The sequence below is a fragment of the Pongo abelii genome, chromosome 12, assembly GCF_028885655.2.
Source record: "Pongo abelii isolate AG06213 chromosome 12, NHGRI_mPonAbe1-v2.0_pri, whole genome shotgun sequence".
Taxonomy (NCBI): Eukaryota; Metazoa; Chordata; class Mammalia; order Primates; family Hominidae; genus Pongo; species Pongo abelii.
In genome coordinates this window covers 57,688,769-57,716,637 of record NC_071997.2, presented here as the reverse complement: position 1 = coordinate 57,716,637, position 27,869 = coordinate 57,688,769, and the positions used below count along the sequence as shown (strand labels likewise).

Below are 27,869 nucleotides of genomic sequence, written 5' to 3'. Positions count from 1 at the left end.
AATTAAATACTTAATTAACAAAGGGGACTTCAGCTTCATGTTATTTTACAGTGAAAATGTGTTTTGTTACTACTCGTTATAAAAAATTAGTTTAAAAAAACTAAAAGGAAAAAAGATGAATTTTTGGGCATCCCCTTATAGTAGAGAACCAAGCCTGGAGCATCAGTCATTGGCATACTGTATCTCACAAGTGTGGTTAACAGCCAAAAGGATGGGGAGGGTCTGGTAGAGTGTGATTTAATTCCACATCTGAATGAATGGAGCTGGGTAGGTGGGGTAATGAGGCTTTGCTGGTGTACTTCCAGCTTCAGGCAACACTAGCTAAGGAATTGGGGCCTGGGTCTGCAGGTAAAGGTCATCAGTGAAAGCTAAATATGAGGTGGTGGAAGAAGCACAGAGAAAATAAGGGAAGAGCTAGAAAGAAGCTGAGGGGGAACCCTACTTTCCTTGCTTCATCAGGAGGGATCTCTGAAATACTTTTACAAAGGGCCTAAGAAAAGCCAGTTGCTCCAATGAATTAGCTTCTGTGTATGACTCATAGACACCAGGGAGAAGGCTGGATTATTTCTAGAACGACATTCCTGAGGACAAGTTTGCAGAGGTGGCAGACTTTCCACAGGGAACAAAGGGGCTTCAGTCCAACATACTTGTTCCAGCACAGGGGAACTGTGGTGAAAAATGACTTCATGTCATATTTAACAACTTATCCTGCAGCTGAAAAGGGGCACCAAATGTATTTCTCTATGGCTAGAATGATGAAAACTCTGCCATCTTCCATGAATAGTTATGAGGATTCATTGTTAACTAGCTAGTTATTTCATTCATTCCATCAGATATATCTGACACTCTGTGCCCTTATGGAGTTTATAAAGCAACATGAATCTTGACCATTTTTCCCCAAACTCTCATCTGCCTCATTATGTTTTAGGGTACTACCGTGATATATATAAAGTCATTGCCAAAAAAACATTCCTTGCAAGTAAAGAGAAATATCTTTTTAAAAAATAATGTGAATTTTATTTTGTCACACCAAAACAAGGAGTAATTTAATTTTTCTAAGCCTGAAGCCTGTACTTTGATTTGAGTAACAAGTATGAAAATGACTGAGCAGCTTCTCTTCAGTGAGGCAAAACAGTTCTTAAAGCATAAAGTGGTGGCTACTAAAGCAATGCAACTGAGGCCAGGCGTGGTGGCTCCTGCCTGTAGTCCCAGCTACTTAGAAGTCTGAGGCAGGAGGATAGCTTGAGCCCAAAAGTTCAAGACCCACCTGGGCAACATAGTGAGACACTGTCTCAGTTGCAAAAAAAAAAAGAAAAAGAAAAAAGAAAAAGAAATAGAATTGAGCAAAGGAGCTAAGAAAGTAGAGAAGATAAAACTGCTGAGTTGAAATGACAGAATTTTTGGGAAAAGAAGTAAGTGTTTCTTTTCTTCTCCCCAGGGAAAGGGTGGATGATGAGACACTCCTACCACAGGCAATGTGAGGGAGCAATGCAAAGCCATGTCCCATCAAGAATCTGGAAGTAAGGAAAATAAAGGTTTCCTCAGAGAGTTAAACTATAAAATCAACCAGAATGGTGAGGCCAATGAAAAAGTTACCCTAAGAAGGGAGAATGGCTTATTGTCCAAGGCAAGATTTGGTTGTAGCCTTATTGATGTTATTGCCATATATATATATATATATATATATATATAAAATTATTATTATTTTTTTTTGAGATGGGGTCTCTGTCACCCGTGTTGGAGTGCAGTGGTGTGATCTCAGCTCTCTGCAACCTCCATCTCCTGGGCTCAAGTGACTCTCCTGCCTCAGCCTCCCAAATAGCTGGAGTACAGGTGTGAGCCACCACACCTGGCTAATTTTTGTATTTTTTGTAGAGATGGGGTTTTACCATGTTGCTCAGGGTGGTCTCAAACTCCTGAGCTCAAGTAATCCATCTGCCTCGACCTCCCAAAATGCTAGGGTTGCAGGTGTGAGCCACCTTGCCCAGCCTATATTGGCATATCTAAAGAATGAATGTGTCTATTGGAAAGGGAGAGGGTTGGCAGCAGAAATGCAGCACAGAGAAGGGGAACAACGACGCGTGCTAGCAGCGCCCATCTAAGTGCAGCTCAGAGAAGGCATGTGGACTCAGTGATGTGTCCCAATTGCAGAGATGTGCTTGTCAAGTCTCTGCTCTTTTTTGTGATTATGGTTATGGTTCTCCCTCTAAAACATTCTGGCTTATCCTTTAGTCTTGAGCTTAGGAGGATATGTGTCTTGCTGGCAAAATTAACTTTCTGATCCTGCAAAGCTAAAGAACCAGGCTTGAAGCACAGCCTCTCTATGAAGGAAAATGTCATGTGGTTACGTCCTCCTGGCAGCCAGCCAGGCAGCAGTCTTCCCTGCTGTCACCCATCAATGTTCTGACATTCTTTTCTAACTTCTTAACCTACATGTTCTTGGAAGAGCCATGAAGCAGAACTGCCTTCTTGAAAAAGTCCTCATATAATCTCCATAGAGGTGCTGTGTGTCAGGTTTGAGCTTTCAGTTTTGCAGTTTCAGAAGGGAGTGAGCATTCTCTTGGGGGCAGACTTACATTATCCAAACTAGAGACTTACGTGTAAACCAGAACGTTTTAGAGGCTAAACTTCTTTTCCATTTTCTTTGTCATTCTAGGCATTCATTTCCTTGTCCCTGGATTATGGCAGTAGCTTCTTAACTGTCCTAGCAAACTCCATTTCTTCCCCTCCATTACTTACTATTACTACTACCAGTTACTTTTTCTGAAACATGGTTTCATCAGATCCCTCCTTTGCTCAGGAGCACACACTGCCTTCTTGTTGTTACTCACTCATCCTGTATCACTTGGTACTACTCATTATTCTACAAGCACCCTACCCTTCCCTTCCTCTGTGATGGCTCAGACTATTTCCTCCTCATCACTACCTGTTGAGATATTGCCACCCTTGAAGACCGAGTTCAAATGTCACCTCCTTCATGAAGTCTGCCATTATTGTATTCCTTCCATTATTATTGTCCCATAGCTTTTGGTTTACATTTGTAATATAGTTCACATTACATTTTACCTTAGTACTATTGTTATTTGGGAATACGTTTGATCTCTCCCATTTAAATGTAAATTAAAATGTAGGAATTGTTTCTTTTCACTTTTATCCTCCCTATCAGGGCCTTGTATAGAGCTGAAGCTTAGCAAATGCCTGAGTTGAACAGTGACTCCCTCCTCCTCAGCTCTCATTACTTTTTCCTGTAACCCTTGAGCTTCATCTAAGTTAGTCTCCTTGCCACATGACTTCCTTCCTTCCTTAGTGCTTTCATTACTGTCAGCCCATGGCCTGCACCTCTTCCAGAATTCAATTCAGGACTGACTTTGTCCAAGAAGTTATGCTTAACTATATCCTCCCTTATCTAGCTTTAATTGCCATCTCTGGGTATCTGTGGGCTTCATTTGGGCAATATTAATCACACTGCTGATTTATTTTTTTTTTAAAGGATTTTCTTCTCTTTTCCTGAGTTTATGAAAGGTAAGCCTGGAAAGACCAGGGTTTGACTTGAGGCTTAAAAGTTGTTAGCAGCCGGGCATGGTGGCTCATGCCTGTAATCCCAGCACTTTGGGAGGCTGAGGCGGGCAGATCACCCGAGGTCAGGAGTTCGAGACCAGCCTGACCAACATGGAGAAACCCCGTCTCTACTAAAAATACAAAAAAATTAGCCGGGTGTGGTGGTGCATGCCTATAATCCCAGCTACTTGGGAGGCTGAGGCAGGAGAATCGCTTGAACCTGGGAGGTGGAGGTTGTGGTGAGCTGAGATCGTGCCATTGCACTCTAGCCTGGGCAACAAGAGCGAAACTCTGTTTCAAAAAAAAAAAAAAAAAAAAAAATTGTTAGCTATGTGATTTTGGGCGAAGTGGAATAGTACAACGTATTTCTTAGTAAAGCACTACAAAGCGAGATGATTATCTATAAATGGCATCCAGTAGGTCCAACAAATATAATTTTCTTCCTTTTCTCTCATCCACAAAATGAACTCTTACAGGATAATAATGTTTTTTTTTTTTTTTTTTTTTTTGAGACGGAGTCTCGCTCTGTCCCCCAGGCTGGAGTGCAGTGGTGCAATCTTGGCTCACTGCAAGCTCCACCTCCCAGGTTCATGCCATTCTCCTGCCTCAGCCTCCCGAGTAGCTGGGACTACAGGCGCCTGCTGCCACGCTCGGCTAATTTTTTGTATTTTTAGTAGAGATAGGGTTTCACCGTGTTAGCCAGGATGGTCTCGATCTCCTGACCTCGTGATCCACCTGCCTTGGCCTCCCAAAGTGCTGGGATTACAGGTGTGAGCTACCGCGCCTGGCCATATGTTTTCCTTTTTTAAAGCTTTTTTTCCCTTGGTCACTGCTTTCTACCCCCAACTACCATACATTGAACACCAACAACTAGTACGTATTGTGTTCTTCACAAATACGACTAAATGTGCTAAAGCTGGGGATCGGGGAGGAGACTTCTCAGATGTTGAAAAACAGCTCCCTCACTGGCTGGGGAGCAGGGCACCCATGCACTAGATGAACGGGTCACACCAATAGCATGAAATGGAAAGGTTACAGGAGTGAAACGGTGGCCCTTAGTGTCTGGATAGTTAAAGCAGTGGGGAAGGCCTGGTTCACTGCAGCCCAGGCTGCAGCCAGCATTCACATTGTTTTTGAACTTACCCTGCCCTCCTGTGGCCACAATGGGAAAAAACTAAGAAAGCCAAATGATTAAAGTTTAGGTAATACTTGAAGTAGACCCTCTCAGAAGAAACCTTAAAATAGGGTTATAAAATTAAAGTGTGTTTAAAATAGGAGACTTTAACACACATACGTGCATATACAATGTCTGTATTTCTCTCTTCACATAAAATGTCGAAAGTAGAGGCCCAGGAAAAGGTGCTCTTGCCCAGTCCTCCACATCTTCCCCCGTCCCACAGGGCCCTAACCTCTAGGCTTGACCTGTTCCTTTCCGAATGACATTCATGAGGCCTGTACTTGGGTGTCATGGATGGGCTTCAGACATTCTGAGAACCCCTTGAAATTATATACAATTCATCTGTACATGCATAGATATATTTTGGTGGGGTGGGGGAAGGGGGAAAGCCCCTAGCTTTTATCAGATTCTCAAAAGAGCTCTATGACCCCAAAAAGGTCAAGAACCACTACAGAGACTATAGAGTCACAGTATCTTAGCCTGCCTGGGTCAGTTTACAATTAGCTGTCTGCTCTCTGAATACAGGATAGCTACAGGATGTTAACAACCAGGGTAAGTAATCACAGCAGATAAAGCTTAGTCAGGAACAGCAGTGCAGCATCATCCAACCATTGTCTTTAAATCAACACAACATGAGAATAATCTAACAGCTTACAACGGTGAGGCAGTCAAGCTTGTCTTTCTAAGCTCATTTGCCTCATTTGTGGAAGTGATGCTTGGACCCTAGGAAAAAGGAGAATCCCCTTGAAAAGAGTTGGCAGGGGTGGTGGTAGTGGTTATCAACATTCGAACTCAGTGCAGAGAGGTGAGTGCAGGAATGGACCTAGTGGTGACTATCTTCCTGGAGCCCCAATCTGTAAGAGGGTCAAAACATCACCATAACTGTAATGACATAGAGAAAATTTATATCCCAGAACTCCTCTCAGAGAGAGAACTGTTGTCATTCATTCATTTGCTTAGTCATTCATTTATTTAGTCATTCAAGCACTTATTAGTTTACTGTCTTATGAGCTAGGCACTTACTGGTGTCATCAAGAAGAGAGACAAATTGCCTACTTTCGTGGCTTACATTCTAGTGAGAGAACAGATAACAAGCAAGCAAATAAAACAGAATACAATTTCAGATAATGATAGATACTATGAAGAAAAATAAAGGGGTGTGTGTGTGTGTGTGTGTGTGCGCGTGCACACGTGCATGCATGTGAAGTTTTAGCTTGGCTGGCCAGGGAAGTATTCTTTAAGAAGGTGACAGTTGGGAAGAAACTTGAATGAAGTGAAGTGAGTCATAAAAACATTTGTGTGAAGATTGTTTCTTATAGAGAGACGAGCAAGTTCAAAGGTCTTGAGATGGGAATGAGCTTTTTGTTTTGGGGGATTAGCCAGAAGACTAAAGCAGAATAAAGAAGGAAGTGAGGACTAGCTAATAAGCTGCTGGGGTGAAGGACAAGACCCCCAAAGTGGCACACTCATGTATCAACAGGGGTCACTACACTTGCTTTGAAGAAGGGTGGGTTCCATTATTGCAATTTGGTATTGCTCAGGAAGTGTGCAAGAGTGGGGCAGAGTAAAGCAAGTTCCTTTTTCTTTCTTTTTCTTTGTAGCTCTTAGCTTCTAAACAATTACTGAATTAGCATTTTAAAAATATTTGTTTGAAGGTGTGCCCAAGCTATCAGCTTGTGTGAGGTGCCACATGTCCCAGCCCAGCTTTACCCCTTATGCTTTCCTGTTGTGTGGTGCTGGCAGGCAGTGGGGAAGGAGGGAAGAGGAATCTGGGAGTTCCATGAGCAGAGCTCAAGCAGAGATCCTTCAGCCTGTAGTGGACATGCCTCTTTCCCAGCTCTGGTCAGCTACCCAGGGAATTCTATTGTTAGCAGTTGTCCATTCACCTGCCCTCATCAAGCTAACATAGTCTAAGGCAGGCTGAAAAAAATAATTGACTGTTAACTAAAGAACTAATGGTTCACAATCGATGATTTATATTACGGGTGTCCAATCTTTTGGCTTCCCTGGGTCGCACTGGAAGAAGAATTGTCTTGGGCCACACATAAAATGCATTAACACTGATGATAGCTGATGAGCTTAAAAACAAATCTTATGATGTTTTAAGAAAGTTTACGAATTTGTGTTGGGTTGCATTCAAAGCCGTCCTGGGCTGCATGTGGCCTGCGGGAAGCAGGTTGGACAACCTTGATTTACATAATTTCTGACTAGGGAATAGTAGGTTCTATTTGGGCTGCTATCACAAAATACCATAAACCAGTGGCTTATAAGCAACAGAAATACATTTCTCACTGTTTTGGAGGCTGGGAAGTCCAAGATCAAGGTGCTGGCAGATTCAATGTCTGGGGAGGACCTGTTTTTGGTTGATAAATGGCCCCTTCTCACTGTGTCCTCATATGGTGGAGGGGGCAAACAAGCTCCTTAGGGAACATTTTATAAAAGCACTAATCCCATTCAGGAGGATTTTGCCCTCCCTCATGACCTAATCCACCATTCAAAGGCCCCACCTCCTAATACTATCTATTTGGTGATTAGGTTTCAAAGATGAATTTTAGGGGGGGTGGGGGCGGGATACAACATTCAGACCATAGCAGACTCCCTTAGCTCTAAGATAGGCCCCAAATACTACAATTTCAAATGTAGTATTTCAGCCTTTAGTAAACAGATGAATTGGGTAAGAAAAAGTTTAGAGAGCAATTATTTTGGCTGGGAGAGTAGCCTTTTTAGAATCTCTTTTTCTTAGGCTTGTGTGTTTCTAAGAGGGCAGAAGTGGGGACTGCCCTATGAGAGAAGCTGCACTGCACCCCTCACCTCTGGAGCCATGGAAATGTTCCCGGATTGCCAATCCCACTTTGAATTGAGTGACTTGCTCTGCCCTGGACAGTCCAGAGAGAAGTTATTGCAGGTACGAGAGAGAAGGGCCCTTGTTAAGGCAGGGTATACCTGCCTCTGGCACCAGCTGTAGCACCTTATCTACCTCTGTACCCACAGCACTAGCACAGTGTTTAGCATACAACAGGGGCTCAGTAAACGTTATATTGAACAGAAGAAACTAGCCAGCCTGGTGCTTACTTTCTCTGTGACCTTGGGCCAGTCACTTCATCTTTTTAAGCTCAATTTCTCCATCCGTAAAGTGGGAATGATAGTAATACCTAGGCTAAGGGTTTACTTGAATATGAAATAATGACACTTGACTCCTGAAAGCAATTTGTGGACTTTAAAGCACCACGCAACTACAAGGGATGATAGAGTATAAAGCCACCTCCCAGCTGTCTATGTAGTAGATATGAACATTTTATTCACTAAAAGCCAGTGCCATTTCTTTTGCTGAAAATTTTCTCTTCAATAAAGATCTAAGTTGTAAGAAAATATATTTTATCTATGGGTCTCAATGACTCCATTTTCATTTTATTGGAAAAATGCAGCTTATATGCAAAAGAGATTGATCACTATTGATTGAAATATTCCAAAGTCTAAAGTATTTTTTGACGTGAGAAACATTAGACTTAGAAGGTATTTTAAAAGTCTTCTTTTTCTACAGAGACTAATACATATATTCTATAAACCAAAAAGCATTTAATGTAAATTGCAATGCAAAATTGAAAAGCTGGGAAGAAATGTTGTCATAGGCACTGTGGTGGGGGAGGGAGCAGGGGAATGGGTTATTTAGGAGAAGTTTGAATTAAGAGGAAAGCAGAGCTAGGAAGGCATTAAATCTTTTGACATGACCCAAGAACCACACCAAACAGTTTTGACTCCTTACACCTAAGGGAACTGAAAGAAAGAGCTGCTTTGAGGTGAAAATAAAAATAAGTGGAGCTATGAAAGAAAAGACTTACTTGGGGGAGCTAAGTAGAGTAAGGAAAAGCTAAAGAAGACCCTCAAATCAAAGAAAGTCCTAAGACATACTCTTATTTTTTTGAGACAGAGTCTCACTCTGTCCTCCAGGATGGAGTGCAGTGGTGCGATCTCAGCTCACTGCAACCTACATCTCCCAGGTTCAAGTGATTGTCTTGCCTCAGCCTCCTGAGTAGCTGGGATTACAGGTGCCCACCACCACGCCTGGCAAACTTTTTATTTTATTTTATTTTATTTTCAGCAGAGAAGGGGTTTCACTATGTTGGCCAGGCTGGTCTCGAACTACTGACCTAAGTGATCCGCCCACCTCAGCCTCCCAAAGTGCTGGGATTACAGGCATGAGTCACTGTGCCCAGCCCTAAGACATATTCTTAAAAAAATTCTAGATAGACTGTATAACAGCTTTGCAACCGACTCTGTGTATACACATGCATTTTTGTAGATCTGGGGGTATATCTTCAGGGTATTAGATTCCTAGAAGTGGGGCTGGTGACTTCTAGGGATAGAAGTAAAACACATATGTAATTTTGTGTTTAAAAATAAACACATGCCACTTCTATTGGTGTCATACTTTTTAACTTTTGCCAATCTAATAGGTAGGAAATAATATTTTGGTATAGTCTTAATTATCATTTCTCTAATTATGGGTGAGGTTGAACATATTTTCACATGTTTAAGGACCATTTAAAAATATTTTTTTGAATTATGTGTCTATGACTTTTTTCCATTTTTCTCTAGTGTTTTTGGTCTTTTTCTTACTCCTCAGTTTTAAAGTGTTCTTTATATATTAGAGATATTAGTCTTTTTTTTCTCCCATGGCATAAATTGCAAATACTTTCTCCTGGTTTTTCAGCTGTCTTTGACATTGTTTATGGTACTTTCTGCCATGCCAAAGATTTTTATTTTCATATATTTAAATAAATAAATCTTTTCTTTATTGTACCTGGATTTTGAGTCATAGTTAGATGACCTTTATCTATGCTGAGATTATAAAGAAATTCACCAATGTTTTCTTTTAATACTTTTAATATTATTATTTACATTTGGATCTCTGGTCCATTTGTAATCTTTTCCAGATGGCTAACCAGTTGTCCCAGCATTACTTTTTGAGCAAGTTAATCTTTGCCTTAGTGATCTGAGATGTCTCCTTTATCCTATGCTAAATTAATATCTATATTCGTGCCTCTTTCTGGACCTTGAATATGTATATAGCTGTGTCCCAATCAATTCTTGCACTGTACTAACTAATGCTCTAGTGCTGGGTATATGATGGGGCTGATTTCAGATAGAGAAGTGGCCAGATTGTCCCCAGATTGGGTAGTGGCAACACAAGTCATTTGCCAAGTAAAGCAGTAGTGTCAAGCATGTTAGCGGATGGGGAATGAGGAGAGAAGAGGTGAGATTTAATCAGAATAACTTCTTTTAAGCAAAAATCTCCTAAAGAGAGACAGTGAGAGATATGATGGAGAACGTGAGCTTATTGAGCTGAAGAGAAGGCAGAAAAGGAGGTAAAAAGAAAGAACCAAATTGAAGAAGAGTAAATAAGGGAATTCCAGTCTGGTTAGGTTCCAGTACCCAACAAACTGATTTTCTTGTAAAAAAAAAAAACAGCATAAACTCTGAACAATATTTATTTTATTTTATTTATTATTTTTTTTTTTGAGACAGTCTCATTCTGTCACTCAGGCTGGAGTACAGTGGTGCAATCTTGGCTCACTGCAACTTCTACCTTCCAGACTCAAGTGATTTTCATGCCTCAGCCTCCTGAGTAGCTGGGACTACAGGTATGCACCACTGCATCTGGCTAAGCTTTGGATTTTTAGTAGAGACAGGGTTTCACCATGTTTGCCAGGCTGGTCTTGAACTCCTGGCCTCAAGTGATCTGCCTGCCTCAGCCTCCGAAAGAGCTGGGATTACAGGTGTGAGCCACCGTGCCTGGCCTGAACAATATTTAAAAATCAACTACCTGAAGGCTCTGCAGAATGAACAAAAGTAGACAGACTTTGGAGAGGAGTTGAAACTTGGAGTAACCAAGTAAACCAGCAAGGAATGAGTTCCCCATTTTTTGCACTTTCTAAGAGTGGCTGCAGTCACAATAGTGTGAAGGCAGCTAAAAATTGGAAAGAAAAGCCTTTGTCTTTCACTAGCATTGCCAGGGTAAGGAGTCTGGGGCAACCAGGACCTCCAGAGAGTGAGGAAGAAATCCATGAAAGGAGAGAGCCAGAGCCAGAGTGCCCTAAATTATATGTTTAAACTCAGTCTAGGTAAATAGCTGATTGGACCTTGCACTATACACATATGGGGTGAACTGAAAGCAGCTTATAGTTTAGGCTTAAAGATTGAGACTAAGATCTGAGTCCCTGCTCACTGCAGGAACAACAGGTTGCAGTTTGAGTTTAAAAAAGTTAATTTTCTGAAAAATAAACACTTTTCAGAGCAATATAATAGAATCTAGAGTCTTTATAACACAATGTTCACAAAATACAACCCAAATGTTTTGGCATACTGAGACAGAAAACTATGACTCAGTCTCAAAGGAAAATATAAGTCAACAGATGCAAACCCCAAGATGACAGAGATGTTGGATTTATCAGGCAAGGATTTTAAAGTGGCATAATTAGAATTTGCTCAATGAGGAATAGAAAATATGTTCATAATAAATGAAAAGATAGGACAATACCAACCAACCAAGCAAAAAGTCACAGAGTCTTGGGCTGTGCAGAACAATTTAAAAAGATTTAACATTTGGGTAATTGAAGTCCTAGAAAGAGAGAGAGAAAGAATGAGGCAGAAAAAATATTTAAAAAAAAAAAGGCAGAAAATTTCCCAAGTTGGGTTAAGATGTAAATTTACAGGCAGGGCATGGTGACTCATGCCTGTAATCCTGGCATTTTCAGAGGCCAAGATGGGAGGATTGCCTGAGCCCAGGAGTTTGAGATCAGCCTGGGCAACATGGTGAAACCTCATCTCTACAAAAAAAATTACAAAAATTAGCTGGGTGTGGTAGCACGAGACTGTGGTCTCAGCTACTGGGGAGACTAAAGTGGGAGGATCATCTGAGCCCAGGAGGTAGAGAGCCTGTGGTGAATTGTGATCACGCTATGGCACTCCAGCCTGAGTGACCCAGTGAGACCCTATCTCAAAATAAAAAAGATAATCAATTTTCAGATTCACAAGGCTCAGGGAATCCCAAATAGGATGAATTAGAAGAAATTCACACCTAAACACATCATTATTAAGCTGCTGAATAATAAACATAAGAGAAATTTCTTGAAATTGCTAGAAAAAATGATCCTTTACATACAGGGAAAAATGAGTTAGAGACTGTAACTTTTGATCAGAAACCATGAAAGGCCAGAAGACAGTGGAACAACATCAAGCAATCCTCCCACCTTAGCCTTCCAAGTAGCTGGGACTACAGGTGTGCACCACCACACCTGGCTAATTTTTTGATTTTTTTGTAGATGATGTCTCACTATGCTGCCCAGGCTGGTCTGAAACTCCTGAGCTCAAGCAATCCTCCCCACTTGGCCTCCCACAGTGCTGGGATTACAGGTATAAGCTACCATGGCTGGCCCTCTTAAGTTTTTTAAAATACATGTTTGCTTAAGGGCAAAAACATTTTTTTTTTTTTTTTTGAGACAGGGTCTTACTCTGTCACCCAGGCTGGAGTGCAGTGGTGTGATCATGGCTCACTGCAGCCTTGACCTTCCAGGCTCAAGTGATCCTCCTGTCTCGGCCTCCCGAGTAGCTGGGATTATAGGTGCACACTACCATGCCAGGCTAATTTTTGTATTTTTTGTAGAGATGGGGTTTCATCATGTTGCCCAGGCTGGTCTTGAACTCCTGAGCTCAAGTGATCTGCCTGTCTTGGCCTCTCAAGGTGCTGGGATTATAGGCTAAAAGCAAAGATTTCAACACTTTTCTTGTGGAGTTTATGTAGATGTAATACACATGACAGTTATAACATGAAAGATAGTGTATGTGAATGGGAGCAGTAAATGGACTTAATAGCAAGTTTTCTATATTTTACATGAAATGGTACTATATATATTGATTCTGAGTAGGCTGTAAAAGAGTTTTTAAAATACATTTTAATTCCCACGAGATCTTTGCATTTTATGTGAATATTGTAATCCTGAAGTTTCTACATTTTATATTAAATGGTATTATATTGACTCTAAGTAGACTGTAAAAAGTTAGGTATATATAATGTAATCCATAGAGAAACCACAAAAAATGCAAAGATGAATGGCTAAATGACAATAGATAAATTAACATGAAATTGAAAAATATTTAAATAATCCAAAAGAAAGCAGGAAAGCAATGAAGAAAGATGAAAAACAGGACAAACAGAAAATAAAATGGTAGACCTGAGTCCAACTATATGAATATGTATGGTAAATGTTAACGGACTCTACATTCTAAATAAAAGCCAGAGATGATCAGAATAGACATAAAGCAAGACCCAGCTATATGCTGTCTACAAGAGACAGACTTTAAGTATAAAGACATAAATGAGTTGAAAGTAAATGGGTGGGAAAGGATGAACCATAAAAACAGTAAGACAGTGGGGTGCGGTGGCTAACACCTGTTATCCCAGCACTTTGGGAGGCTGAGGCAGGCGGATCACGAGGTCAGGAGATCGAGACCATCCTGGTTAACATGGTGAAACCCTGTCTCTACTAAAAATACAAAAAATTAGCCGGGCGTGGTGGCGGGCACCTGTAGTCCCAGCTACTCAGGAGGCTGAGGCAGGAGAATGGTGTGAACCTGGGAGGCAGAGCTTGCAGTGAGCCGAGATCATGCCACTGCACTCCAGCCTGGGCAACAGAGTGAGACTCCATCTCAAAACAACAACAACAACAACAACAACAACAAACAGTAAGACCCAAGATAAATGAAAACATATACCCACACAAACATTTGTGTACAGACATTCATAGCAGCTTTCTTCACAATAGTCAAAAACTGGAAACAACAGAAATATCCATTAATACATAAATGTTTAAACGAAATATGACACATTCATGCAATATACCACTACTCAGCAATAAAAAGAAAACTCAATACTGATATAAACAACATAGATGAATCTCAAAATCTGAATTAAAAAATATAAACACAAAAGGTGTGTGTACTTTAGGATTCTACTTACACAAAATACAGACTAACCTACAGACAAAAAGCAGATAAGTGGTCTTACCTGGGGCTGGAGGGATGGATGGAGTGTAAAGGGGAAAGAACAATCTTTTTTGAGGATGAGGGAAATGTTCTGTATCTTGATTGTGATGATGATTTGTGGGCATATACATCGGTCAAAATTCACTGAATTGTATACTTCGAATGGATGCAACTTATGGTATGTAAATTGTTCCCCAGTAAAGGAAGGAAAGGAAAAATTTTTTAAATTTCAATTTTTAAATACTTTTAGATTTTCTACTGAACTCAAAAAATTATTTAACTCAAGTTTTAAAGAGAAAAATTTGCTATTTTTCTGAGACCATGGCTTCTGTTAATGAAATAAACAAATGTCTCTCTGTGTTAAAAATCTTTAGGTAATAAATACAACAGTGGTTCTAATTTAGTCTTAATGTCAGAGGGAAATGACTTTAATGCAGTTATCAAAGGCAGACACAATGAACAGCTGTGTTTTCTGGTCTATTTTCTAAGACACTGAAAGGGAGAAAATCAGTATCTGTTCTGACAATTGCACTGAAACATAGAAGAGGCTCCCCACCCCGCCCCCAGCCCTTTTTTTCTGGCATTCTTTAGGAAGCCATGAATCTTTATCTTCTATGTTTGGGTTGTTAACATTTGGTGTTTCCTGAGAACACATATGGAGAAAATACCTTCCCAAAAGAGCTTGACATTGATCCCTGGCAAAGTCTAGGAGGAAATATTAAACAGATGGTTTGTGAGCACTTAGAAAGGGAACCTGATATCCTTGTGTATGACTGAGAGATGTAGGCTAGTTGACAGCATCATTAGGTTGATTTGTAACTGGCTGAATGACTTACATACCCAGTGAGTGCAGACTGCTGTCAACCTGCACAGATGCCCTGTGGATGCCAAAGTTATTGATCTCAGTGGCTAGTTTAGTTTTGGCATATTTATTACTTAGTCATTCTTCACAAAACTATTGTAAAACTTTTATTGTATGCAAATAAATACATGCAATAAAAATGTAAGCTATGAAGCATAACAACAAAAGTAAACACTCACGAATCCTTTATTTAACTTCAGATGTAGAACATCATCAATACTCCTGAGATATCTGCATGCTTTTCCCTAATCTTCTCCAGAAGAAATCTTGCCACGCTGACTTTTATTTTTATCATTTCTTTCTTTTTAAAAGTAGTTCTGTGGCTGGATGAGCTGGCTCACACCTGTAATCCCAGCACTTTGGGAGGCCAAGGTGGACAGATCACTTGAGGTCAGGAGTTCAAGACCAGCCTGGCCAACATGGTGAAACCCTGTCTCTACTCAAAATACAAAAATTAGCCGGGTGTGGTGGCGTGCACCTGTAATCCCAGCTACTTAGGAGGCTGAGGAAGGAGAATGGCTCGAGCCTGGGAGGCGGAGGTTGTGGTGAGCCGAGACTGCACCACCGCACTTCAGCCTGGGTGACAGAGCGAGACTCCATGTCAATAAATAAATAAATAAATAAATAAAAGTAGTTTTGTTACTTTAAATAACACTTTATCATTTTAGTTTTGAGCTTTATAAATAAGTATCATATAGTATACACCTCTATCTGCTTTTTTCTCAATACTGAAAAGATTCATTCACATTGTTATTTATAGCTGTGGCCCATTCGTTTTCAAAAATGTATGATATTCCACCAAACATTCCTTGTAATATTTATTCTGTATATCAACTTTTTTTTTTTTGAGACAGAGTTTTGCTCTGTCATCCAGGCTGGAGTGCAGTGGTGTGATCTTGATTTATTGCAGCCTTGACCACCCAGGCTCAAGTGATTCTCCTGCCTCAGCCTCCTGAGTAGCTGGGACTACAGGTGCATGCCACCATGCCTGGCTAATTTTGTTTATTTTTTGTAGAGACGAGGTCTCACTATGTTGTTCAGGCTGATCTTGAACTCCTGGGCTCAAGTGATTCTCCTGCCTTGGCCTCCCGAAGTGCTAGGATTATAGGCATGAGCCACCACACCCAGCCATTTTCATGTGTACGTTGATGAACAGAAATTCTTCATTTAATGTAGTTATACTTATCAATCTTTTATTATATGGGCCGGGCACGGTGGCTCATGCCTGTAATCCTAGCACTTTGGTAGGCCAAGGTGGGCGGATCACCTGAGGTCAGGAGTTCGAGATCAACCTGGCCAACATGGTGAAACCCTGTCTCTACTAAAAACATAAAAAATTAGCTGGGCATGGTGATGCACACCTGTAATCCCAGCTAGTTGGAAGGCTGAGGCATGATAATTGCTTGAACCCAGGAGGTGGAGGTTGCAGTGAGCTGAGATCACGTGACTGCAGTCCAGCTTGAGCGACAGAGACTCCGTCAAAAATCTTTTATTTTATGATTAGCAAACTTTATGTCTTATTTAGGAAATGCTTCTTCCTCTTCCCCAACCCTTGTCATGAAAATTTTCTCCTATACTTTTTTTTTAAAGTTTTACATTTTACTTTTCACATTGAAGTCTTTAATCCATCTAAAAACATTATTATAAATGGTGTGAGGTAGGAATATTTTTTCCTATATGGAATATTGATAGTTTCAATATGACTTAATGGCTAAATCCATGCTTTTCACACTGCTCTGCCATGTCAGCCAAGCCACATATCAAGTTTTCATGTGGCTGTTTCTGGACTTCTCTAATCCATTCCAGTTTGGACAATTTGTCTATTCCTATGTAAATGTGACACTATCTTAATTAGAATAGCTTTATAAACCATCTAAACATCTGGTAAGGCAAACCCCTGGCCTTAATATGTATCTTTACTTCTAATATATAGAATATATATATTCTAGAATATATATTCTCTCTCTATATATAATATATAATACACACACACACAGACACACACTCACAAATCAGCTTGTCAAGTTCATCAAAAAACTCTGACAGGATTTTTTTTTTTTTTAAGAGGCGGAGTCTTGCTCTCACCCAGGCTGGAGTGCACTACTGCGATCATAGCTTACTATAACTTTAAACTCCTGAGCTCAGGAGATCCTTCCTCCTCAGCATGCCTAAACTTTTTTTGTAGAGAGAGGGTTTTGTTATATTGCCCAGGCTGGTCTCACACTTCTGAGCCTCTTAAAGTGCTAGGATTACAGGTATGAGCCATCACACCTGGCCCTGAACTGTTGATCTCTATTGTTCTTTTCAACTGAAGCAGTATAGAGAAGAGTTAAGCACGGGGCCATTGGAGGCACACTACTTGGATGTGAATCCTTTTCTATCTCAACTGAAAAACCCTGGGAAAGTTATTACAGACAAGAAAATATGCCTTAGTTTTTTCATCTAGATAAACAAGGATTAAATAAGATAATATGTAGAAACTATTTAGAACAGAAAGTATTTGAACAGTAAGTATTCAATAAAATGTTGCCGTAATTACGATCTAAAAACAAATGTTAGAATATTAAGAGACTGTGGCTTTAGTTCACATATCTTTTCCTCAAGGCTCAGAATTTATTTAAAAACTAAGCTAGCAGCTTTATTCCCATGATTTATGGCTCTTCTATGGGGTTAACATTGGTTGCTAGAATTGGCAGGTTCTCCTCTATCCTAAATTTATGATCAAGATCCAGCATTAGGGATCTGCTCTAGGGTTGTAGGGTTGGCTTATATGTAAAGAGGGCATTTAAGGACAAAGAAAGCATCTGGCTTTCCCTGTGAGAGGTATATCTCTTCTTATCTCTATTTCTTGAACAGACAGTTCCTAGTTCTCCTTCAAGAGGAAAAGAGGAAAGAGGAACAAAATAGAGAATGAACAGAAAAGAAAGGCTATGAGAACTATGGAAAAAGTTTTATAATGTTACATGAAAACAAAAAATTATATACATGAATTATAACTATGTAACATAAACATGAGTGAACAACTGAGCAGCAACGTGAAAAAATAAAAGTGCAATGGGGTGGTGAAATGAGAAATTTTACATTAAAAATTATAGACTTATATTCTTAATAAATACAAATTATTAGAGCTTGAAATTTTCTCAGTAAAAGGCACATATAAGAAGGACTTCTACTACTATTAATATCAGTAGATGACATTTATTTGTTTGTGCCAGGCATTGTTATAAGTGCTTTCTTTCCATGCAAGTTGTATTTAATCATCACAAAAACCCCATAAAGTAGCTATTATTTTACAAATGAGCTTTATAAAATAAGCTATTTTATAAAGCCCTATTTTATAAATGAGAAATTTGTGGAATAAAGAGTTAAATTAACTTGTTCAAGGTTACGTAGTTCTAGACTAAAATGTAACAACCCAAAAGGATAGTTAAATAAATGATGATTAATTCATACATTGGAATACTTCATGGCTATGAAAAGGAAGGTGTTAGATCTCTATGTGCCAATACAGAAAAAATCCTAGATAAATAGCTAAATGAAAAAAAAGCAGAGCAGTTGGTATGGTATAGTCTCATTTTTTGTCAAAGTAAATAATATCAATAATAATGTTACATGTATATCAGTAAACATGCATGTGTAAGGAGGGCAATTCAGTAGAATGTGTCCTACAATGTTGATGGTAGTTATCTCTGGAGGCTGGAATTTGGGGTCATTTTGAACTGTCTCTATTATGTCTCTATAATGTTTGCATTTGTATAATGCATAATAAAAAATTTTAAAATAGCCAGGCAAAAGCTACTACAAACAGCACTGGACAGGATCTTTCAGCAAAATTTTAAGATAAAGAATAAAATGAAAAAGACCAGGAACAAATTAAAGGAAGTCCCATTTATACAGTTATAAGAAAATATATAATAGACTATATGGTTAAAATTTATAGAAAACCTTAACTAATGTGAATGTAATTTAAAGTTAACCTTTTCATATTAGATCCTGTTAAAGAACTTTCTAAAATGTGAGTCTACTTTCTTAATTTCTAAATTCATTCTTTTTCGATGATCTTGGATCTTGCAGGGTCCTTAAGTCATTTTTGTGATAATTAGCTCTCACTGTGCAGAACTGTACTAAAGTAGGCAGCATTTAGATTGATCAAAGGACACATTCTCATAGTTATTTTATAAATGAATCTGCAATATCAACATTTGCTTTTGACGTATTTCTCTCTGAAAAGTGGAATATAGATAATTTGTATTTAATTGATGATCATGGCTATTGGAGTAAAAGAATTATAACTAGATTTAAGAAGTGTTTGAATCAATTCATGATATTCATGAGTTATCGAGGGAAGCTATGGCTGTTTGGGACATATCCCTAACTATTTTAGCTGATGTCACAGAGGTTGACCCCAATCACTCACAAATCATTTGTTTTTTTTTTCAATCACTCATTTGTTTTGTCAAGAAACATTTATTGAGAATCTACTGTGTGCCAGGTGGAGTGATAATCGTTAGTGATAGAAAGATACATAAGACACAGTCTTAGTTCCAGGTAACTGACAGTTCACTTGAGACCTGGCCATTAAAAACAAATCTCAGAAATATAACAAACCATCCATATACAAAAAATTTTCAAAAATATTAATAATAAGTATAGCTAACTTTTATAGAGCACTTACATGATCTCGTTTAATTCCCACAACTACTGCATGGAGTAGGAATTAATAACTAAGGCTTAGTGAGGCTAAATACCTTGCCTAAAGTTGCATAGCTAGAAAGTTATAGAAACTGCAGTTTAGACTTCGGCAACCTAATTTTGGAGCACACATCCTTCTGAGAATGAGAGAAGCTGCTGTTGCTAATGTCTTGATAACAACACCAAGATGAAGTAAAACACTAAGGGAATAAAACAATTAATTATGAGGAAAGCACAGGCAAACTAGGAAGATTTTGAGCAATGAGTCATATACACTTAACCCACAAAGAGGAATTACAAGCAATTTATGGAAGGATGCATTATTCAGAAGCAAATGGGAAGTTATTGGAAGAGTCATAAGCACTGACACAGGTAGAAAGCTGCTTTCCTGCATTTAAAAGCTCTTCTATACAATGCTAGCCACTAACTATTCTAAAGAAAGGCATCAGGCAGCCTTAGTGTACTCTTAAGCTCTATGCAATTAGAGACATAACAAGTTCTTTCTGGTGACAGTCGCAGAAGGCAGAAAAGAACATAGTCTATGCCTGATCTGTCACTGACCAAAGAGAGAGAAAAAGAGCTTCTCTCCCACAGATTCATTTTAAGAACCCAATGAGAAGGGCTCTGACTGGTGGCCTAGAAAACTATGATTGCCTCAACCTGGGTCATGACCCATTCTGTGACCAGGAAGGTGGAGGTGTTACCAGAGAAAGGGAATATAGAGGATGCTAGGCAGACCAAGAGTAGCCTCCATGGGTATCAAAGTCATTGATTCACTCAACAAATATATACTGATAATGTAGGATATACACCAGGACACAGAAATGAGTAAGACAAGTTTCTAATGCCAAGGTGCTTACAGTTTAATGCAGAGGGAAAAGATATCAAGTAGTTTACAATTTAGGTGAGAAGACACAATTATTGCACAATAAAGCAATGGTGAACGATTCTACATGCTATATAATTAAGTGCTAAATTTCGTGGTAGAGACCACAAGTGATGTGGTTGTTCTAAGAAGAGGAAAACCAATACAGTAGTAATGAACCTGAATTAGGATTTAAGGAATGAGTAGGGTTTGGCTGGAAGAGAATAGAGGAAGGAATTCGGAGAGAAGAAGAGGGAATTCAGAGGAAAAGACTGCTATGAGTACAGGGATGGAGACAGAAAGGACAGTCAGTGAAGAGACAGGAGGGCACACAGTGAGAGCTCACAAATCACACGGCTAAGGCTGGTTGCCTTCCCTCCCCTGCCAGAACAATGTCAGTGGCTGCGTGATGCTGGAAGGATCCACATGTGTCAGAATCTGACAGGAACCACACCCTTAGTTACCAACTCTCCCTCCTACCTAATTAGAGGGAGGTGAGATGGGAGGGGGAGGAAGAGTGAAGTCATCTGCATGCGACCAGAAAGAGATAGATGGTATCAGAACAGTGGCCACTTCCACGTATGCACAACCATGGAAAAGGCCAGTACAGCCCAAAAGGACTGCAGGAGGGTGAACTGTAACTTGAATGTTGGATGAATTAAAACTGGTCCAAAAGCCCTTGAACTCCATAATTTGGAGATCTCTACTTGACTTCCTGACTAAAATATTTTCATACATTTCCACTGCCTTAGAATGAAATCCAAATGTTTTAGCACGGCATAGGTGGCCATTTCCATCTAACCCTTGCCTACCTTTATGCCTCACTCCCACCTCTGCCTGACAGGCTCTGGTGTAGGGAAGCATGGGCATTTCTCAAAAGTTGGGTATATCTTGCTTTTCATGTCTCTGGGTCTCCTTTTTGAGTGGCCCTTTTCCTTTTCCTCTGCTTAGCTAATTCCTACTGTCTTCCAAGACAGTGGTCCCCAAACTTTTTGGCATGACGGGCTGGTTTCATGGAAGACAATTTTTCCACAGACGGGTGGGTGGAATGGTTTTGGGATGAAACTGTTCCACCTCTGCTCATCAGGGATTAATTAGATTCTCATATAAGGAGTGCACAATCTAGACCCCTCACATGCACAGTTCACAATAGGGTTTGCTCTCCTATAAGGATCTAATGCCACAGCTGATCTGACAGGAGGTGGAGCTCAGGCAGTAATGCTCACTTGCCACCACCCTTCCCTCCCCTCCTGCCGTGTGACCACCAGTTCCTAACAGGCCACGGATGGTACCAGTCCATGGCCCGGGGGTTGGAGACCCCTGCTCTAAGACACAGTTTGAATATTTCTTCTTTTGGGAAGTGTAGGATTGTGGGTAACTCAGATTTACTTATTTGTGCTTATTTGCATTTTTAATTTGTTTGTAATAAACATGAATATTTTTCAGTACGTAAATATCAAGGAAAATGTCATTAAGGTACAGAGTGACTGGAACAAGGGGAAAGACCACTACGTAGGACCACTCCATACTTTCTCTCCAAAAAAATCCTAGGAGGTAATTCAAGAATAAAAGTCTGGCCAGGCATGGTAGCTCACACCTGTAATCCCAGCACTTTGGGAGGCCGAGGCGGGTGGATCACCTAAGGTCAGTTCGAGACCAGCCTGGCCAACATGGTGAAAGAACGTCAAAACTAGACTTTTTTTTCCCCATGGGGTTAGCAAAAATAAAAAAAACAAACAAGGATAATTCCTACTAGGAAAGTCTTATTTACTATTGGTGGAAGTATGAATTGGTATGATCTTTTTGGAGAGTTTTTTGGCAATAACTGTCAAAAATGCATATATTGTTTTACCTCCTAGTAACTTTATTTCTAGGAATTTATTCCACAGAAAACATCCTCACAAATGCACAGTTATACACATAAACAGGAAAGGCTACATAATTTGTGGGCTCAGAGCAAAATGAAAATGCAGAGCCCTTTGTTCAAAAAGCAGGAAAATACTGCCATCAACAATACTAAAACAGAAAACTTCTTTCTTTTCCTTTTTTCCATAGTCTCTTTCTTAAGATGTCATTGTGTGTATGTGTGTGTGGGTGTTGTTTTTTAATTGTGGTAAGAACACCATGCATGAGATCTAAGCTTTTATCACATTTTTACATGTACGTAGTACGGTATTGTTATGTCTAGGTATAATGTTGTATAGCAGATATCTAGAACTTATTCATCTTTTTCATCATGACATGCTTTTTAAAAGTTTGCTGCTGGGCGCGGTGGCTCACACCTGTAATCCCAGCACTTTGGGAGGCTGAGGCGGGCGGATCACGAGGTCAGGAGATGGAGACCATCCTGGCTAACACAGTGAAACCCCGTCTCTACTAAAAATACAAAAAAAAAATTAGCCGGGCGTTGTGGCGGGTGCCTGTAATCCCAGCTACTCAGGAGGCTGAGGCAGGAGAACGTCATGAACCCGGGAGGCGGAGCTTGCAGTGAGCCGAGATCGCGCCACTGCACTCCAGCCTGGGCAACAGAGCGAGACTCCATCTCAAAAAAAAAAAAAAAATTTGCTATTAATGTCACACTTCCTCAGGCGGCACCAGATACTTGCCAAGCAAGTGCAGACCCTCAAAGATGCCTGGGCAACTCAACACAAAAGGAATGTGTGCTGGACCTTGACGCAGGTGTCCAGGCTTCTGCCCACCGGGGGGAACAAAGGCCAGCAGAGGTCACTGGATGGCTGGTAAGCTGGCAAATGAGTGAGGTCTCCACTATGGAGTGGTGGGAAGGAAGCAGGAGCAGGGCATGTGTGAGCCAAGGCTCAAAACTCCTGGTGTATGCTCCACTGTTCCATCAAACTGCACAAATTCAAAGATAAAATTATTAAGAATTTTAAGACAGAAGCCACAGGGCATTAAATCTCAAGCATGGGGGCCTTTCTGTACTTAGGACCCTATGTGACTCCCCTGGTCATTAGCCCATGAAGCCAGCCCTGCATATGAGTCTGTTCATACAGCACTGTTTATAATACTAAAATGTAATAAACCAAATTGTTTACATTAGTGATTAAACCAATAAATTATGGTAAAACAACACAATAAAAAACCAGGTGGCCATTAAAAAACGAGTCTGATCTATAAACACTGACACAGCTGTCCAACACACATGAACAAAGAAGGTTTCAGTAAATTAGTTGTGTATGTGTATATATGCATCTATAAAATATTAAGAGTGTTAATTAAAATATTAAGAGTGTGTGTGTGTGCATATATATGTATATATATATACATATATATATACACACACATATATATATATATAAAAGAATGTTAGAAGGGATAGCCCAATTCCTTCAAAGTAATTAGGGGAGAAAGGAATTTTTACTTTTTATACCCATAAAATTTTAGTTTTCATTATTAGGATATACTGTTTCTGAAATAAAATGATTATTAAAAAATTCAACTCCAACATCTAGAAACATCTGTCTGAACCTCAATGAAATCTGCTGGCTTCTTTTATCATTTAAGAACACAAAAAGACCATGGAAAATAATCTTTCTGACTTGTAAAAGACTGCTCATTAAAATTCTTTTTTTAAAAATTTTATTATTATTATATTTTAAGTTTTAGGGTACATGTGCACAATGTGCAGGTTTGTTACATATGTATACATGTGCCATGTTGGTGTGCTGCACCCATTAACTCGTCATTTTCATTAAAATTCTTACAATTCTTTTTACCTTGTTAAAAAATTCTTACCATCATTGCTGGGATCCTCAACAGGAGACGCTGAGTCCACGTGCTCTAGGATTCCCTTTGTGACCTCAACGACCTGAAGCCTCCTGACTCTGGCTAGGTCTGTATCTTTCAACCCTTCCTCCAATTGTTTGACCACCTCTTTTCCAGGCCGAGAAGTCAGAATAGTAATCTGAAAATAAATCCAAGAATCAATGTGTCTATTCTCCCTGATGTACAGAGTGAGGAACATAACAGTTCCTACCCGGAGGACAAATACAGCATAAGTCTGTGGTGGTGGCTATTATGTTTAGTGCAAAAAGGATTTGGCTGTAACTTAAAATCAAATTTTATATGACAGATTCTTTTGGGACAGGTTATCACAGGACCTTTCCAATCAGGCTGAGCTGACCCTAGAAAGTGACTGGTGAAACCATATGTATGTTTTAGTCTTTTTTTTTTTTTTGAGACGGAGTCTTGCTCTGTTGCCCAGGCTGAAGTGCAGTGGCACAATCCCAGCTCACCGCAAGCTCCGCCTCCCAGGTTCACGCCATTCTCCTGCCTCAGCCTCCCGAGCAGCTGGGACTACAGGCGCCCGCCACCATGCCCGGCTAATTTTTTGTATTTTTAGTAGAGACGGGGTTTCACAGTGTTAGCCAGGATAGTCTCGATCTCCTGACCTTGTGATCCACCCACCTCGGCCTCCCAAAGTGCTGGGATTATAGGCTTGAGCCACCGCGCCCGGCCATGTTTTAGTCGACTGCTTGAGCCACTAGGAGCATCTCATGGCTCAAAATACTTAGATTTTACAAGGTAACAAAGGAAATAAGATTCTTAAATTTTACACACTAAATGTATACCAAATATTAGAGTGCCTATATGCTCCTTCCTCTCTCAGTGATGCTTCCATCTCACATTTTCAGACTGATTTATCTCCTTGCTGGATCCACTTGAGCTATTTCTTTTGCTCTTTCGACTGTAAAATGTACTTATCCTTGACCAATATATCTCACCTGAAGGAATATACAGGTGTCTGTATATAATTTGAATGTTTTAGTGTACCTGAATGAACACAGTATATATATATACATATATATATATATATGTATATATATATATTTTTTTTTTAAAGACAGAGTCTTGCTCTGTCGCCCAGGTTGGAGTGCAATGGCGCAATCTTGGCTCACTGCAACCTCCGCCTTCTGGGGTCAAGTGATTCTCCTGCCTCAGCCTCCTGGATAGCTGGGATTACAGGCACGTGCCACCACACCCGGGTAATTTTTTTTGTATTTTTAGTAGAGACGGGGTTTCACCATGTTGGTCAGGCTGGTCTCGAACTCCTGACCTCGTGATCCGCCCGCCTCAGCCTCCCAAAGTGCTGGGATTACAGGCGTGAGCCACCATGACTGGCCACTGTATGTTATTATTAGCAGTTTCCTCTTGAACTTGTAAACACTGGATGGTAATCATTAAACATATGCAGTTCTCATTTGTACTTAGATGTTTTTGATCCATGAAGAGGGATGTAGATTAAAGCACTATTTTTATTATTATTATTATTTTAAAAGACATTATTTTTTAGAGAAGTTTTAGATTCACAGCAAAATTGAAAGGAAGGTACAGAGATAGCCCATATACCCCTTGTCCCACATATACATGGCCTCCCTCATTATCAGTATCTTTCACCAAAGTCGTTGCAATTCATGAACCTATATTGACACATCATAATCACCCAAAGTCCACAGATTACATTAGGGTTGACTCTTGGTGTAGTACATTCTATGAGTCTAGACAAATGCATAATGACATGTACCCATTAGTGTAATAAATATCATATTGAGCCTTTTCACCACCCTAAGAATCCTCTCTGCTCTATCTATTCATCCCTCCTTCTCCTCAACCCCTGGCAACCATTCATCTTTTTACTATATCACCATAGTTTTGCCTTTTCCAGAATGTCATATAGTTGGGGATATATATGCAGCCTTTTCAGACTGGCTTCTTTCACTTAGTAATATGCATTTAAGGTCCCTCCATATCTTTTTGTGGCTTGATAGCTCATTTCTTTTTAGTGCTGAAAAATATTCCATTGTCTGGATGAATCATAGTTTATTTATCCACTCATCTGCTGAAGGACATCTTGGTTGCTTCCAAGTTTTGGCAGTTAGGAATAAAGCTGCCATAAATACCCGTGTGTGGATTTTTGTGTAGATAGGTTTTCAACTCCTCTGGGTAAATACCAAGAAGCGTGATTTCTGGATGATATGGTAAATGTATGTTTAGTTTTGTAAGAAACCATCAAACTATCTTTCAAAGTGGCTGTGCCATTCTACATTCCCATCAGCAATGAATGAGAGTTCCTGTTCCTCCACATCCTCACCAGCATTTGGTGTTGTCAGTGTTCTGGAATTTAGCCATTTTAATAGGTATGTGGTGGTATTTCATTGTTGTTTTAATTTGCATTTCCCTGATGACATGTGATGTGGAGCATCTTTTCATGTTTGTTTACCATTTGTGTACTTTCTTTGGTGAGGTGTCTGATAAGATCTTTGGTCCATTTTTTAAAGTTTTATTTTGTTTTTAATTGACACATAATAATTGTACACATTTACGGGTACAGTGTGATGTTTTGATACATTTATACATTGTATAATGATCAAATCAGGGTAATTAGCATATCTATCACTTCAAACACTTCTCATTTCTTTGTGATGAGAACATTCAAAATCCTCTCTGCTATTTTGAAATATACATTACTGTTAACTATAATCATGCTATTGTACAATAGAACACCAGAACTTATTCCTCCTATCTAATTGTAACTTTGCACCATTGGCCAACCTCTCCTCATGCACCCTTCCCCCCTACTATCCTCAGCCTCTGATAACCACTATTCAACTCTGTACTTCTATGAGATCAACATTCTTAGATTCCACAAATGAGTGAGATCATGCAGTACTTGTCCTTCTGTGCCTGGCTTATTTCACTTAATATAATGTTCTCTAGACTAATCCATGTTGTCACAAACAACAGGCTTTTATTCTTTTTTATGAAGGAATGGTATTCCAATGTGTATAAATATACCACATTTTAAAAATCCATTTATCCATTGATAGACACTCAGGTTGATTCCATATCTTGGCTATTGTGCACAGTGCTGCAATAAACCTGGGAGTGAAGATATCTCTCCAACACACTGAGTTCATTTCCTTTGGGTATATACCCAGTAGTGGGATTGTTGGATTATATGGTAGCTCTGCTTTTAATTTTTTGAGGAACCTTCATATTGTTCTCCATAGTGGCTGTACTAATTTGCATTCTTACCAACAATGTAAGGAGGGTCCCCCTTTTCCACCTCCTCACCAATATTTGTTATTTTTTAAAATCTTTTATATAGTAGCCATTCTAACAGGGGTGAGGTAATATTTTATTGTGGGTTTGATTTGCATTTCTCTGATTAGTGATGTTGAGCATTTTTTCACCTGCCTGTGGCCATTTGTATGTCTTCTTTTGAGAAATGTTTATTTAGCTCTTTCAGATTATTCATTTTTTCCTTATTGAGTTGTTTGAGTTCCTTATATATTCCGGATATGAATCCCTTGTCAGATGCATAGTTTACAAGTATTTTCTTCCATTCTGTAGGCTCTTACTTCACTCTATTTTTTTTTTTGAGACAGGGTCTCACTCTGTTGCCCAGGTTGGAGTGCAGTGGTGCAACCATGGCTCACTGCAGCCTTGACCTCCTAGGTTCAAGTGATCCTCCTGCCTCAGCCTCCCATGTAGCTGAAACCACAGATGTATGCCACCATGCCTGGCTTATTTTTTTTTGTAGAGATGGGGGCCTCACCATGTTGACCAGGCTGGTCTGGAACTCCTAGACGCAAGTGATCCTGCTGCCTTGGCTTTCCAAAGTGCTGGAATTACAGGTGTGAGCCACTGTACCT

The 27,869-nt window shown here is 39.7% G+C and overlaps 1 protein-coding gene across 4 annotated transcripts in view; it reads right to left on the bottom strand.

The window, feature by feature from the left end:
* M1AP (meiosis 1 associated protein) overlaps positions 1 to 27,869 on the bottom strand; it is a 92,486-nt gene that overhangs the window by 25,109 nt on the left and 39,508 nt on the right. For all 4 annotated transcript variants that reach the window (XM_054548005.2, XM_054548004.1, XM_054548007.2 and 1 more), the window contains exon 4: positions 23,950 to 24,118. In XM_054548005.2, the coding sequence (XP_054403980.1) occupies positions 23,950 to 24,118 (169 nt within the window). The remainder of the gene's footprint in view (positions 1 to 23,949; positions 24,119 to 27,869) is intronic.